Genomic DNA, 16061 nt, shown 5'->3' on the forward strand with positions numbered 1-16061 from the left:
CTTTGTTCTAGTTAGCATAAAGTGTTTGTGTGAAACAGGACACTGAGGACAAGAAGTGCTGGAAGAAGAAAAATAAAAAAGCACATTCAGTGCAAACTGAGTAGAAGGATAAGCTAGCATGTACTGCGTGCTAACTTCCCATCAAGTTATTATCCCATAAACTTTAATAAATAAAACATTTATTAATGCATATGCCGTATGTATTAGTGCATGATTAAGCAGTAAACATGAATGCGTTATACATGAACATTATTTCAGATTGTTTTCAGTGGCTTTTAAGGTGATAAATAAAAAAGAAATAAGAGAGAAGAGCCAGGTGAGCTCGCAAATCTTGAGCTACGTCAATACTGAGATAGCAAATCTGACTTCACACTGCATGCTAACGAGTCGCTAGGCTGATATACGACACTTGAACGTTAAATTTCCATAAATATTGCCTTTGTCTTTGCTAAATCGTCTATGCTAATTTATAGACAATAATAAGCACAATATATAATAATTTTGACCACATCTTTGACCACATGCTAGCTCTTGGCTAGTTGTCCCTGTTAGCAGCACATATGCTATATCAGATTGCAAAGCTATTTTTAACGTTAGAGGTATTTATAATACATCTGATAATATGTATAACGTATAAGCTTACTCTATGCTTGACAAACGTCTGATGTATATTTTATGTCTTGCTAATTGACACTCTAGGCTAATCGCTGTCATTATATTATCATAATGTATTTACCATACGCTAACTCTACACTAATCGCTCCTGGAAGTGTTATGTATAATATATCTGATAGCATGTATAATATATCAACTCAGACACACCTTTGACGTATGCTAACTCTATGCTAATCGCTCCTGTTAGTGTTATATATGATATATCAAAGCATGTATGATGTATAATCTCAGGAAAGTGCCTGATCCCAAGAAATGCTAATTGTTCCTGTTAGCGTTAAGTGTAGTATATAACTTAAACTCAAATATGTCTTTGATGTATGCTAACAGGATGCTAATCACTTGCGTTAGCATATGGAGGAAGGCATGCTGGAGCAGGAGATGTATTATCTATGGCGCTAACGAGCGTGATTATCATAGCATCAAGTGTTTCTTTGATCTTGGCAATTTCCTCCTGCGCTTTGTCACAAGTTTGTCAGCCATGTTTGTGTTTCGTTCTTTTCCTGCCTGTGTCTCAGAACTCGGAGATATTTGTGCGGCTAATTGAGTGTAGCGGGAACAGTCAATACCACGCTTCATTAGTGCAGAACAGAGGAAAGAAACTTCTTTTTGATTGTGGGATAGTGTACGTGTGTGTGTGTGTGTGTGTGTCCCCGCTCAGCAGGGGGTTTGCCATCTCCTGGATGGACGTATCGATGCCGCCTGTTACCCATAACCCCCTGCTTTGGTCCGGGTCAGAGTGCTGAGGAGCAGGAGCTCGGCTATAGGGCTAACGCAGCGGGATGCTAATTTAATGAGACAGATGGAGAGAGAGGGAGAGAGTGTGAGAGAGAGATGGAGAGGAAGAGAGAAAGGGGTCAGGGGAAACGAAGGAACGAGGGCGAGGCGTGTGTCTGTGACCAAGAGAGAGAGAGATTATAGAAGGAAAAGGAGTGATGGAGTGAGATTAAGAGATGTAGAGAGTGAAAGAGAGAGAGCATGGCTAGAGGAAAGAGGTGACAGAGTGAAAAATTGATGGATAGTGCTAGAGAGAGAGCAAGCGAGAGAGAGAGAGAGAGAGAAAGGAAGAGAGAAGGAAGGAAACATTCAATGTCCTCATCTCTTGCTCTCTCTTTTTCTTTTCTTTGTTCTATTGCTCTTTCTCCTCTTTACTTGCTTTTCTGTCTTTCTGTCATCCTTTATTTTTCTATCTCTCTTCCTCTTTTCTTCCTTTTCCTCTCTTTCTTTTACCAATCGCTTCTCTCCATTTTAGCTCTTTCCTGTTTTCTGTCTCTCTTCATTATCACTCTTCCTCATCTTCCCTTTATTTCTTTTTTATCCTTCTCTCTCTCTCTCTCTCTCTCTCTCTCTCTCTCTCTCTCTCTCTGCCTTTTCTATCCCACTCTCTTCCATGTCCTATCACTCTTCTTCCTCTATTCTTTTTCTGTTTCTCTCTTCCTCCTTTTCTCTTCATGTTTGTGACCCTTTTCCTCTTCTGTCACACTCTTCCTACTTTTTTCTTCCTTTATCTCTCTTTTCCTTTTTAAATCTCTCACCCTTGTATTCTCCTCCTTTATCTCTCTCCTCATCTTTCTTTTTTCTGTCACTCACTTCCTCCCCTTCTCTTGCTTCATCTTCATCTTTTTTGTCTATTTTGTTTTTCACTCTTTCTCCTCTAACTTTTTCTTTCTACTTACTGTATTGTTCTCTCTCTCTCTCTCCCTCTTCTTCTCATTTAATTTTCTCCTCATTCTTTTTAATCTCCCTGTTTTTCTGTCCTCCCTCTGTGTGTGTGTGTGTGTGTGTGTGTGTGTGTGTGTGTGTGTGTTTCTTTCTCCTTTTTCCTTCTCCCACTCTTTTATCTTTTTTGGGGGTTCTTTTTGTACAGTGTAATGAGGAATCCACTGACACCCAGCACACTGACTGTAATCACACACTGTGACCACACACACACACACACACACACACACACACACACACACACACACACAAATAAGTGGTGTGTGTGTGTGCGTGTGTGCGCGCGCGTGTGCAGTTGACAGGTCTGAATTAGGTTTATTAGAGGTGGCGAGCGAAGCTCAGCCTGTTATTACAGATACACACTCTCAATCTCTGTACAGAGTAAACTACACACACACACACACACACACACACACACACACACACACACTACATCTGAAGGAAACCCTGTACTGTAAACATGATGGGGAAAAAAGTAAAGGTTTCACATTTAAATCCATTATTACAGGAGTAAGTTATGATTAAAGTAATGATTGACATGATGGAGGGATAAAAAGAGAGAGAGATGAACAGTGAGGGATGGGGATGGAGATGGAGAGAGGGTAGAAAGAAAGAAAGAAAGAAAGAAAGAAAGAAAGAAAGAAAGAAATGTGAAATGAATTAATGATATAAAGAAAGAAAAAGAAAAATACTCTATCTATCTATCTATCTATCTATCTATCTATCTATCTATCTATCTATCTATCTGGAGAATCAATAGTGGGAGTTTTGGAGCCGTACAGACGCTCATGTTGTCGCGTTATGCAACGTGATGCTTACTAGCGGCGTGCTAAATTAGATTCATGGCGCTGTCTGGCTGTGTGTGTGCGTGTGGTTGCATGTGTGTGTGTGTTTTCATGTTTGTGTGGCAGAGAGAGCTGATTCTGTTGAACAGAGAGAGAGAGAATGTGTGTGTATGGGTGCGCGCTCATGTGTGTGTCTGAGAGAGAGAGAGAGGGATGGATGGATGGAAGAAGGGATGGTGGTGTGCGTTTAACTTCATTTGCTCATCTTTATTGACTGTGTGTGTGTTAGTGTGATTTTATTTGCCGAAGCATCATGGGATTCCACTACTGTAAACCACATGAAGAAGGGGGCGGGGCTAAACATCCACTACCAAGAACTGCTTTTATTGCAGCGTTCACCGCATGGCTAATGCAGTTACAGTAGCCCACAGGTCGTCCAGAACAGTGCCTGATTATTGACTGAGCAGTCACACACACACACACACACACACACACACACACACACACACACACACACACACACACACACAGAGCTGTACTCGGAAAAACTCCCACCTCCGACATGAAAAAGTGCAACATCCATCTTGCATCTTGGCTTCTGTGACATAAACACACATGCAGTATTAAAACAATATGGTGGCACACACACACACACACACACACACACACACACACACACACACACACACACACACACACACAGCATCCAAACACATGCAGTCAGGTTAACTGGCGACTCTGAATGACCCATAGGTGTGAATATCTGAGCTGTGTTCTGTGGTCAGATGTTTGCAGTATGGCGGCTGCCAGCGGCGCCTTTGTACGCCTTCGACTCGGCCATGTTGAGCCGCTTCCTTCATAATTCAGCTATTCAACTGCAAGAAAGGATGATTAACCACCTCCAATAATTATAATAATAGCTTCACACACAGCCACACACACACACACACACACACACACAGCCACATACACATCATTAAACACGGCCTCACACACAGATCCACTTACAGCCTCAAACAACCTTACATGGCCACACACACAGCCTTACAAACAGCCACACACACTGCCTCACACACTGCCGCACACACACAGCCTCACACACAGCCACACACACTGCCTCACACACAGGCGCACACAGCCTAAGACACAGCCTAACACACAGGCACACACACACACACACACACACACACACACACACACACACACACACACACACACACACACAGCCTTACACATAGCCTTACACACAGGCACACACAGCCTAAGACACAGCCACACAGCCACACACACTGCCTCACACACAGGCGCACACACACACACAGGCGCACACACAGCCACACATACAGCACACACACACACACGCACACACGCACACACACACACACACACACACGCACACACACACACACACACACACACACACACACACACACAGCCACACATACAGCCTTACACACAGGCGCACACAGCCTAAGACACACTGCCTCACACACAGGCACACACACACACTGCCTCACACACAGGCGCACACACAGCCACACATACAGCCTTACACACAGGCACACACACACACACACACAGCCTCACACACAGGCGCACACACACACACAGCCTTACACACAGGCGCACACACAGCCACACATACAGCCTTACACACAGGCACACACACACACACACACACACACACACACACACACACACACACACACACTGCCTCACACACAGGCACACACACACACAGCCTTACACACAGGCGCACACACAGCCACACATACAGCCTTACACATAGGCACACACAGCCATCCACACAGCCTCATACACAGGCACACACACACACAGCCTTACACACAGGCACACACACAGCCTTACACACAGGCACACACAAAGCCTCACACACAGCCACACACACAGCCTCAGACACAGCCACACACACAGCCACACTCACAGCCTCACACGCAGCCACACGCACAGCCTCACGCACAGCCACATGCACAGCCACACACACAGTCTTACACACAGCCTCACACACAGCCACACACACAGTCTTACACACAGCCACACACACAGCCACACACACAGCCTCACACACAGCCACACTCACAGCCTCACACACAGCCACACACAGCCTCATGCACAGCCACACGCACAGCCTCACACACAGTCTCACGCACAGCCACACACAGCCACATGCACAGCCTCATGCACAGCCACACGCACAGCCTCACGCACAGCCTCACACACAGCCACACGCACAGCCAGGCTCACAGCCTCACACACAGCCTCACACACAGCCTCACACACAGCCCCACACAGAGCCCCACACACAGCCACACACACATCCTCACACACAGCCACACACAGCCTCATGCACAGCCACACGCACAGCCTCACACACAGTCTCACGCACAGCCACACACAGCCACATGCACAGCCTCATGCACAGCCACACGCACAGCCTCACACACAGCCACACGCACAGCCAGGCTCACAGCCTCACACACAGCCTCACACACAGCCCCACACAGAGCCCCACACACAGCCACACACACAGCCTCACACACAGCCACACACACAGCCTTACACACAGCCACACACACAGCCTCACACACAGCCACACACACATCCTCACACAGCCTCACGCACAGTGTCACGCACAGTGTCAAACACAGCCTCACACACAGCCTCATGCACAGCCTCACGCACAGCCTCACACACAGCCACGCACAGCCTCACGCACAGCCTCACGCACAGCCAGACACAGCCTCACGCACAGCCTCACGCACAGCCTCACACACAGCCACACACACAGCCTCACACACAGCCACACACACAGCCTCACGCACAGCCACACACAGCCTTACACACAGCCACACACAGCCTCTCACACAGCCACACACAGCCACATGCACAGCCACACGCACAGCCTCACACACAGCCACACACACAGCCTTACACACAGCCACACACACAGCCACACACACAGCCTCTCACACAGCCTTACACACACAGCCTCTCACACAGCCACACACTGCCACATGCACAGCCTCACACACAGCCACACAAAGCCTCACACACAGCCACACAAAGCCTCAGACACAGACACACACACAGCCTCACACATGCCCCTTTTCCACCAAAGCAGTTCCAGGGCTGGTTCGGGGCCAGTGCTTAGTTTGGAACCAGATTTTCTGTTTCCACTGACAAAGAACTGGCTCTGGGGCCAGACAAACCGGTTCCAGGCTAGCACCAACTCTCTGCTGGGCCAGAGGAAAGAACCGCTTATGTCAGTGGGGGGGCAGAGTTGTTAAGACCAATAACAATAACAAGACCGCGAAAGATTGCCATTTTTAAGCGACGAGAAGCAGCAGCTGTACAAACGCGAAGTCATCCATTATTGTTGCTGTTGTTGTTGTTGTTGCTGCTTCTTCCAGGTTGTTTTTGCTTCGATATTCGCGGCAAGGTTTATGCAAACGTAGCTACGTAACTGACGTATACAGCGATGTAATGACGTGGCTCCCCTTAGCACCGCAAGCTATGGAAAGCAAACTGGTTCTCAGCTGGCTCGCAAGTTGAGTGTGTTGTGAACCAGCACCAGCATTGGTCCCAAACCAGTGCTGGAACTGATTTGGTGGAAAAGGGGTAACACAGCCTCACACACAGCCACACGCACAGCCACACGCACAGCCTCACGCACAGCCACACGCACAGCCTCACGCACAGCCACACGCACAGCCTCACGCACAGCCACATGCACAGCCTCACGCACAGCCACACGCACAGCCACACACACAGCATCATGCACAGCCACACGCACAGCATCATGCACAGCCACACACAGCCTCTCACAAACAGCCTCACATAGCCTCACACCGCCACACACACAGCCACACTCACAGCCTCACACACAGCCTTATGCACAGCCACACACACAGCCTCTCACACAGCCTCACACACAGCCTCTCACACAGCCACATGCACAGCCTCACGGACAGCCTCACACACAGCCACACACACAGCCTCACGCACAGCCTCACACACAGCCACACACACAGCCACACACACAGCCTCACACAGCCTCTCACACAGCCACACACAGCCACATGCACAGCCTCACACACAGCCTCTCGCACAGCCTCTCACACAGCCACACACAGCCTCTCACACAGCCACATGCACAGCCTCACACACAGCCTCACACAGTCTCACACACAGCCTTACACACAGCCACATGCACAGCCTCACACACAACCACACACACAGCCACACTCACAGCCTCACACACAGCCTTATGCACAGCCACACACACAGCCTCTCACACAGCCTCACACACAGCCTCTCACACAGCCACATGCACAGCCTCACGCACAGCCTCACACACAGCCACACACACAGCCTCTCGCACAGCCTCACGCACAGCCTTACACACAGCCACACACACAGCCACACACACAGCCTCACACAGCCTCTCACACAGCCACATGCACAGCCTCACGCACAGCCTCACGCACAGCCGCACACACAGCCTCACACACAGCCTCTCACACAGCCTCTCCCACAGCCACACACAGCCTCTCACACAGCCACATGCACAGCCTCACACACAGCCTCACACACAGCCTCACACACAGCCACGCACAGCCTCACGCACAGCCTCATGCACAGCCACACGCACAGCCTCACGCACAGCCACACGCACAGCCTCACGCACAGCCACACACACAGCATCACGCACAGCCTCACGCACAGCCACATGCACAGCCTCACGCACAGCCACACACACAGTCTTACACACAGCCTCTCACAGAGCCTTACACACAGCCACACACAGCCTCTCACACAGCCACACACAGCCACATGCACAGCCTCACGCACAGCCACACACACAGCCTCACACAGCCTCTCACACAGCCTTACACACAGCCACACACAGCCTCTCACACAGCCACACACAGCCACATGCACAGCCTCTCACACAGCCACACACAGCCACATGCACAGCCTCACACACAGCCACACACACAGCCTCACACACAGCCACACACACAGCCTCACACAGCCTCTCACACAGCCACACACAGCCTCTCACACAGCCACACACAGCCTCTCACACAGCCACACACAGCCTTACACACAGCCTCTCACACAGCCACACACAGCCACATGCACAGCCTCTCACACAGCCACACACAGCCACATGCACAGCCTCACACACAGCCTTACACACAGCCACACACAGCCTCACACAGCCTCTCACACAGCCACATGCACAGCCTCACGCACAGCCACACACACAGCCTCACACAGCCTCTCACACAGCCTTACACACAGCCACACACAGCCTCTCACACAGCCACACACAGCCACATGCACAGCCTCTCACACAGCCACACACAGCCACATGCACAGCCTCACACACAGCCACACACACAGCCTCACACAGCCTCTCACACAGCCACACACAGCCTCTCACACAGCCACACACAGCCACATGCACAGCCTCACACATAGCCACACACACAGCCACACAAAGCCTCACACACAGCCACACAAAGCCTCAGACACAGACACACACACAGCCTCACACACAGCCTCACACATGCCCCTTTTCCACCAAAGCAGTTCCAGGGCTGGTTCGGGGCCAGTGCTTAGTTTGGAACCGGATTTTCTGTTTCCACTGACAAAGAACTGGCTCTGGGGCCAGACAAACCGGTCCAGGCTAGCACCAACTCTCTGCTGGGCCAGAGGAAAGAACCGCTTATGTCAGTGGGGGGGCAGAGTTGTTAAGACCAATAACAATAACAAGACCACGAAAGATTGCCATTTTTAAGCGACGAGAAGCAGCAGCTGTACAAACGCGAAGTCATCCATTATTGTTGCTGTTGTTGTTGTTGCTGCTGCTTCTTCCAGGTTGTTTTTGCTTCGATATTCGCGGCAAGGTTTATGCAAACGTAGCGACGTAACTGACGTATACAGCGATGTAATGACGTGGCTCCCCTTAGCACCGCAAGCTATGGAAAGCAAACTGGTTCTCAGCTGGCTCGCAAGTTGAGTGAGTTGTGAACCAGCACCAGCATTGGTCCCAAACCAGCGCTGGAACTGATTTGGTGGAAAAGGGGTAACACAGCCTCACACACAGCCTCACACACAGCCACACTCACAGCCTTACACACAGCCTCACGCACAGCCACACGCACAGCCACACGCACAGCATCATGCACAGCCTCACACACATCCTCACACAGCCTCACACAGCCTCATGCACAGCCACACGCACAGCCTCACACACAGTTTCAAACACAGCCTCACACACAGCCACACACAGCCTCATGCACAGCCACACGCACAGTCTCACGCACAGCCACACGCACAGCCTCACACACAGCCACACGCACAGCCACACACAGCCTCACGCACAGCCACACGCACAGCCTCATGCACAGCCACACGCACAGCCTCACGCACAGCCTCACACACAGCCACACGCACAGCCACGCTCACAGTCTCACACACAGCCTGACACACAGCCTCACACACAGCCCCACACAGAGCCCCACACACAGCCTTACACACACAGCCTCACACACAGCCACACACACAGCCTTACACACAGCCACACACAGCCTCACACACATCCTCACACAGCCTCACGCACAGTGTCACGCACAGTGTCAAACACAGCCTCACACACAGCCTCATGCACAGCCTCACGCACAGCCACACGCACAGCCTCACGCAGAGCCTCACGCACAGCCTCACGCACAGCCACACGCACAGCCTCACGCACAGCCAGACACAGCCTCACGCACAGCCTCACACACAGCCACACACACAGCCTCACGCACAGCCACACACAGCCTCACACACAGCCACACGCACAGCCTCACACACAGCCACACACACAGCCTCTCACGCAGCCACACACAGCCCCATGCACAGCCTCACACACAGCCACACACACAGCCACACACACAGCCTCTCACACAGCCACACACAGCCACATGCACAGCCTCACGCACAGCCTCACACACAGCCACACACTGCCACATGCACAGCCTCACACACAGCCTCACACACAGCCACACAAAGCCTCACACACAGCCACACATAGCCTCAGACACAGACACACACACAGCCTCACACACAGCCTCACACATGCCCCTTTTCCACCAAAGCAGTTCCAAGGCTGGTTCGGGGCCAGTGCTTAATTTGGAACCGGATTTTCTGTTTCCACTGACAAATAACTGGCTCTGGGGCCAGACAAACCGGTTCCAGGCTAGCACCAACTCTCTGCTGGGCTAGAGGAAAGAACCGCTTATGTCAGTGGGGGGGCAGAGTTGTTAAGACCAATAACAATAACAAGACCGCGAAAGATTGCCATTTTTAAGCGACGAGAAGCAGCAGCTGTACAAACGCGAAGTCATCCATTATTGTTGCTGTTGTTGTTGTTGCTGCTGCTTCTTCCAGGTTGTTTTTGCTTCGATATTCGCGGCAAGGTTTATGCAAACGTAGCGACGTAACTGACGTATACAGCGATGTAATGACGTGGCTCCCCTTAGCACCGCAAGCTATGGAAAGCAAACTGGTTCTCAGCTGGCTCGCAAGTTGAGTGAGTTGTGAACCAGCACCAGCATTGGTCCCAAACCAGCCCTGGAACTGATGTGGTGGAAAAGGGGTAACACAGCCTCACACACAGCCTCACACACAGCCTCACACACAGCCACACTCACAGCCTTACACACAGCCACACACACAGCCACACTCACAGCCTTACACACAGCCTCACACACAGCCACACTCACAGCCTTACACACAGCCTCACACACAGCCACACTCACAGCCTTACACACAGCCTCACACACAGCCACACTCACAGCCTTACACACAGCCTCACGCACAGCCACACGCACAGACACACGCACAGCATCATGCACAGCCTCACACACATCCTCACACAGCCTCACGCACAGCCTCACGCACAGCCACACGCACAGCCTCACACACAGCCTCACACAGCCTCACACCGCCACACAGCCTCACACACAGCCACACACACAGCCACACACAGCCTCTCACACAGCCTTACACACAGCCACACACAGCCTCTCACACAGCCACACACACATCCTCACACAGCCTCACACACAGCCACACACAGCCTCACACACAGCCTCACACACAGCCACACACACAGCCACACGCACAGCCACACGCACAGCCACACACAGCCTCACACACAGCCTCACACACAGCCTCACACACAGCCACACACACAGCCACTCGCACAGCCTCACACAGCCTCATACAGCCTCACACACAGCCACACACACAGCCACACACACAGCCACACGCACAGCCTCACACAGCCACACACAGCCTCACACAGCCTCACACACAGCCACACACACACAGCCTCACACACACAGCCACACGCACAGCCACACACAGCCTCACACAGCCTCACACACAGCCACACACACAGCCACACGCACAGCCTCACACAGCCACGCACAGCCTCACACAGCCTCACGCACAGCCTCACGCACAGCCTCACGCACAGCCACACACACAGCCTCACACACTGCCTCACACAGCCTCACACACAGCCACACACACAGCCTTACACACAGCCTCACACAGCCACACACACAGCCTCTTGCACAGCCACAGGCACAGCCTCACACACACCCTTACACATAGCCTCACACACAGCCACACACATAGCCTTACGCACAGCCTCATGCACAGCCACACGCACAGCCTCACACACAGCCTCACGCACAGCCTTACGCACAGCCACACACAACCTCACACACAGCCTCACACACAGCCTCACGCACAGCCTCACAAACAGCCTCATGCACAGCCTTACACACAGCCACACACAGCCTCACACACAGCCTCACGCACAGCCTCACACAGCCTCACACACAGCGTCACACACAGCCATACACAGCCTCACACACAGCCACACACGCAGCCTTACACACAGCCTCACACACAGCCACACGCACAGCCTCATGCACTACTACACGCACAGCCTCACATAGCCACACGCACAGCCTCACACACAGCCTCACGCACAGCCTTACGCACAGCCACACACAGCCTCACACACAGTCACACACACAACCTCACACACAGCCTCACGCACAGCCTTACGCACAGCCACACACAGCCTCACACACAGTCACACACACAACCTCACACACAGCCTCACGCACAGCCACACACACAGCCTTGCACACAGCCTCACACACATCTTCACACAGCCTCACACACAGCCTCACACACAGCCATACACAGCCTCACACACAGCCACACACAGCCTCACACACAGCCATACACAGCCTCACACACAGCCACACACGCAGCCTTACACACAGCCTCACACACAGCCACACGCACAGCCTCATGCACTACTACACGCACAGCCTCACATAGCCACACGCACAGCCACACGCACAGCCACACGCACAGCCTCACATAGCCACACACACAGCCACATGCACAGCCTCACATAGCCACACACACAGCCACACGCACAGCCACACACACAGCCACACGCACAGCCTCACATAGCCACACACACAGCCACATGCACAGCCTCACACAGCCACATGCACAGCCACCCCCACAGCCTCACATAGCCTCACGCACAGCCTCACGCCCAGCCACACGCACAGCCTCACACTCACACAGCCACATGCACAGCCTCACACAGCCTCACGCACAGCCTCTTACAGCCACACGCACAGCCTCACACAGCCACACGCACAGCCACATGCACAGTCACACATACAGCCTCACACAGCCACATGCACAGCCTCACGCACAGCCACACGCACAGCCTCACACAGCCACATGCACAGCCTCACGCACAGCCACACACAGCCTCACACACAGCCTCACACAGCCACACACACAGCCTCACACAGCCACACGCACAGCCTTGTATAGCCCCACGCACAGCCTCGCACAGCCACATGCATTGCCACACACACAGCCTCACGCACAGCCTCACGCACAGCCACGCACAGCCTCTCGCACAGCCTCACACATAGCCTCGTATAGCCACACGCACAGCCACATGCACAGCCTCACACAGCCAGACGCACAGCCTCGTATAGCCACACGCGCAGCCTCACACAGCCTCACACACAGCCTCACGTACAGCCACACGCACACGGGGAAACTTGATTCTCTTTGATATGCAGCTTTTTGTTGTAAAACCATGTTTTAACAGCTTGGTATTTTCGATTTATAATGTAATGTAATTCCGTTGATCTTCAGCTTGATTTATTTTGATGATTTTTACACACTTTGTTCAATGTGATCGTTTTTACAAGCAAAGACAAACGTTATTTGACATGTTGTATACCACACAGTGTGTCATTTCTGATCAAGTCCATTCTATTTACCGTATTCTTTTTGTTTATCAAATTCAGAGATCAGACATACAAATATGAGCTTGTTCACTTTCTTGTTCTCAATTAATTAATGAATTCATTCATTAATGTGTATTTTTTTGTCCTATATATAAAGAAGAAGAGAAGGAGAGAAAATTTTGAAGGGAAGAATGGGAAAACAAGAATGAAATAGAACCAAAAAAGTTCACAGTCTTAAAAAATTAATAATGATCTCATAAATCAGTTGGTTTTTTTTTTTTTTAATTGAATTAAATGAACTTCATCCCTTTAGTTGAAAATGACTCTGTGACACAGCAGCAGTTAGTTGAATGCTGCTAAAGTTAAGATTATTTTTTGAGTTTTAATTTTCCAGACTCAATCGGAATTTTATCAGACATCAGTCATAAACAGTGCTGACTCAGAAGCAGTCATTACGGACAACAGGCTGCAGATTCGTTCATTAAATGTCGGATAATTAAAAAAGAATCTTGTCAAGCAGCATATTTTGGTTAGCTGTTATTTATAATTAGCAAAAATATCTGGCTTCAGTCATGGATGGAGCTGAAAGACCATTCTGACCTCTCTCTCTCTCTCTCTCTCTCTCTCTCTCTCTCAGCGATGCATCTGTTCGGACTGAACTGGCAGCTGCAGGAGACGGAAAGTTTTGCTTTTGAGAATGGACAGGTCAAACCGGACGGCACGACATCTAACGGAGTCACCACACTGTCAGCAGAGCATGGTAAACACACACACACACACACACACACACACACACACACACACACACACACACAGAGTATCAAGTGCAGTAATATATCAGGGCAGCTGTGTGGATAGCGGTCAGGCTAAGTGCTAAAATGTTACGGTAAGCAGTCTCATCATAACGGCCTTCAACCACACATCCATCCATCCATCCATCCATCCATCCATCCATCCATCCATCCATCCATCATTATTAGGACAGAGAGAGAGAGAGAGAGAGAGAGAGAGATCCATTATCTGTGCTGTGTATGTATGAGTATTCCCTTTGTGTCTTCATTGTGTGTGTGTGTGTGTGTGTGTGTGTGTGTGTGTGTGTGTGTGTGTGAGAAAAAGAAAGAAGTTATTCATCTTTCTCTTCATACAGTCAGGTTTATGTAATTGTTCTTTCTGTCTGTCTCTCTGTTTCTTCTTAAAGTGCCATTCCACCATTGGATGTATTCTTTGGCATAAAATACAATATATTTTGACAACATATATAAACGGTATCACTAGATAGAGAAATCTTTTAGCTTCAAAATGATATGTCAAACATAATTTTTTGACAACGACAAGTATATTAATTTTGCGACCAAAGTCACCTACCCTTTTAATTTCCGCGCGTGATGTCATCGGCAGGTTCCCCTTCTTGTGTACCACGTGACGTGTGACATGGCACACATTATCAGCAATGGCGGATAGAACGCGATAAAAATAATACCAATAAATCTAGCTAATACCAATAAATCTAGCTAACTGAAAGATTAACTCAAAATTTTTCGCAATTTTTTTGGCCCCCATATACGAGGAGAAAATGACTCTCTCACTTTGGGGGTTTCCTGGTCTAAAAATAGACCGACACGTGGTACACAAGAAGGGGAACCTGCTGATGACATCACGTTTCACTACTGCGCGGAAATTAAAAGGGTAGGTGACTTTGGTCGCAAAATTAATATACTTATCGTTGTCAAAAAATTATGTTTGATATATCATTTTGAAGCTAAAAGATTTCTCTATCTAGTCATGTTGTCATAAAATATATTGTATTTTATGCCAAAGAATACATCCAATGGTGGAATGGGACTTTAAGTATTTTATAGTCAGACCATAATCTTTTTTTTTTTTTTTAGTTCCAGACTGGATATATTTTGATCAGTGTCACATTTTGGGTTTTGGATCTAAAGACCTGTAGCTTGGATAAACTTGTATCTTCATACTTTTAGAGTTTCACCTTGAAAATGTTCTTGAGTTGGTTTTTTTTCTTTTTTCAATTTTGATATCAAAATCAATGATAAAGTTGAAAAAATAAACCAATTTATGATCAATCGGTTTCGAGTCTTAAGAACCATATCTTAGATCAACTTCTGTCTTCCTCTGATGCTTATATGTGCACTTTGAAATCTTCCTAGGTCGTTCTCTTTGTCTTTTGTCGCTCCTGGCAGGCTTGCCACTGGCTAGATTTTGATGGATGTCAGATTTTGGGTTTCAGATTTAAAGAACTGTAGCTTAGATTAAATTCTATCTTCTTCCACCTGTTAGAGTTGCACCTTAAACTATTATTGAGATGTTTTTCATCTTTTGCAGCTCCTGGCTGGCTTGCCAATGCTTAATATTAGAGTTTGCATCTTAAACACCATATTCCTCATTGGCTCACTGGTGGTTAAAGTTGATCAATATGAGATTGTCAGTCTAAAGAACTGGAGCTTGGATCAACTTCTGTCTCCTATAGTTGCACCTTCTT

At 49.6% G+C, this 16061-nt stretch overlaps 1 protein-coding gene across 1 annotated transcript in view; it reads left to right on the top strand.

Moving 5' to 3' along the window:
- The window catches only part of tenm3 (teneurin transmembrane protein 3), an 813838-nt gene that overhangs the window by 492044 nt on the left and 305733 nt on the right, over positions 1–16061 (top strand). Inside the window, exon 8 of the mRNA XM_060925037.1 lies at positions 14199–14321. Coding sequence (XP_060781020.1) covers positions 14199–14321 — 123 coding nt within the window. The remainder of the gene's footprint in view (positions 1–14198; positions 14322–16061) is intronic.

This window comes from Neoarius graeffei, chromosome 7, assembly GCF_027579695.1.
Source record: "Neoarius graeffei isolate fNeoGra1 chromosome 7, fNeoGra1.pri, whole genome shotgun sequence".
In the NCBI taxonomy this organism is placed as follows: domain Eukaryota; kingdom Metazoa; phylum Chordata; class Actinopteri; order Siluriformes; family Ariidae; genus Neoarius; species Neoarius graeffei.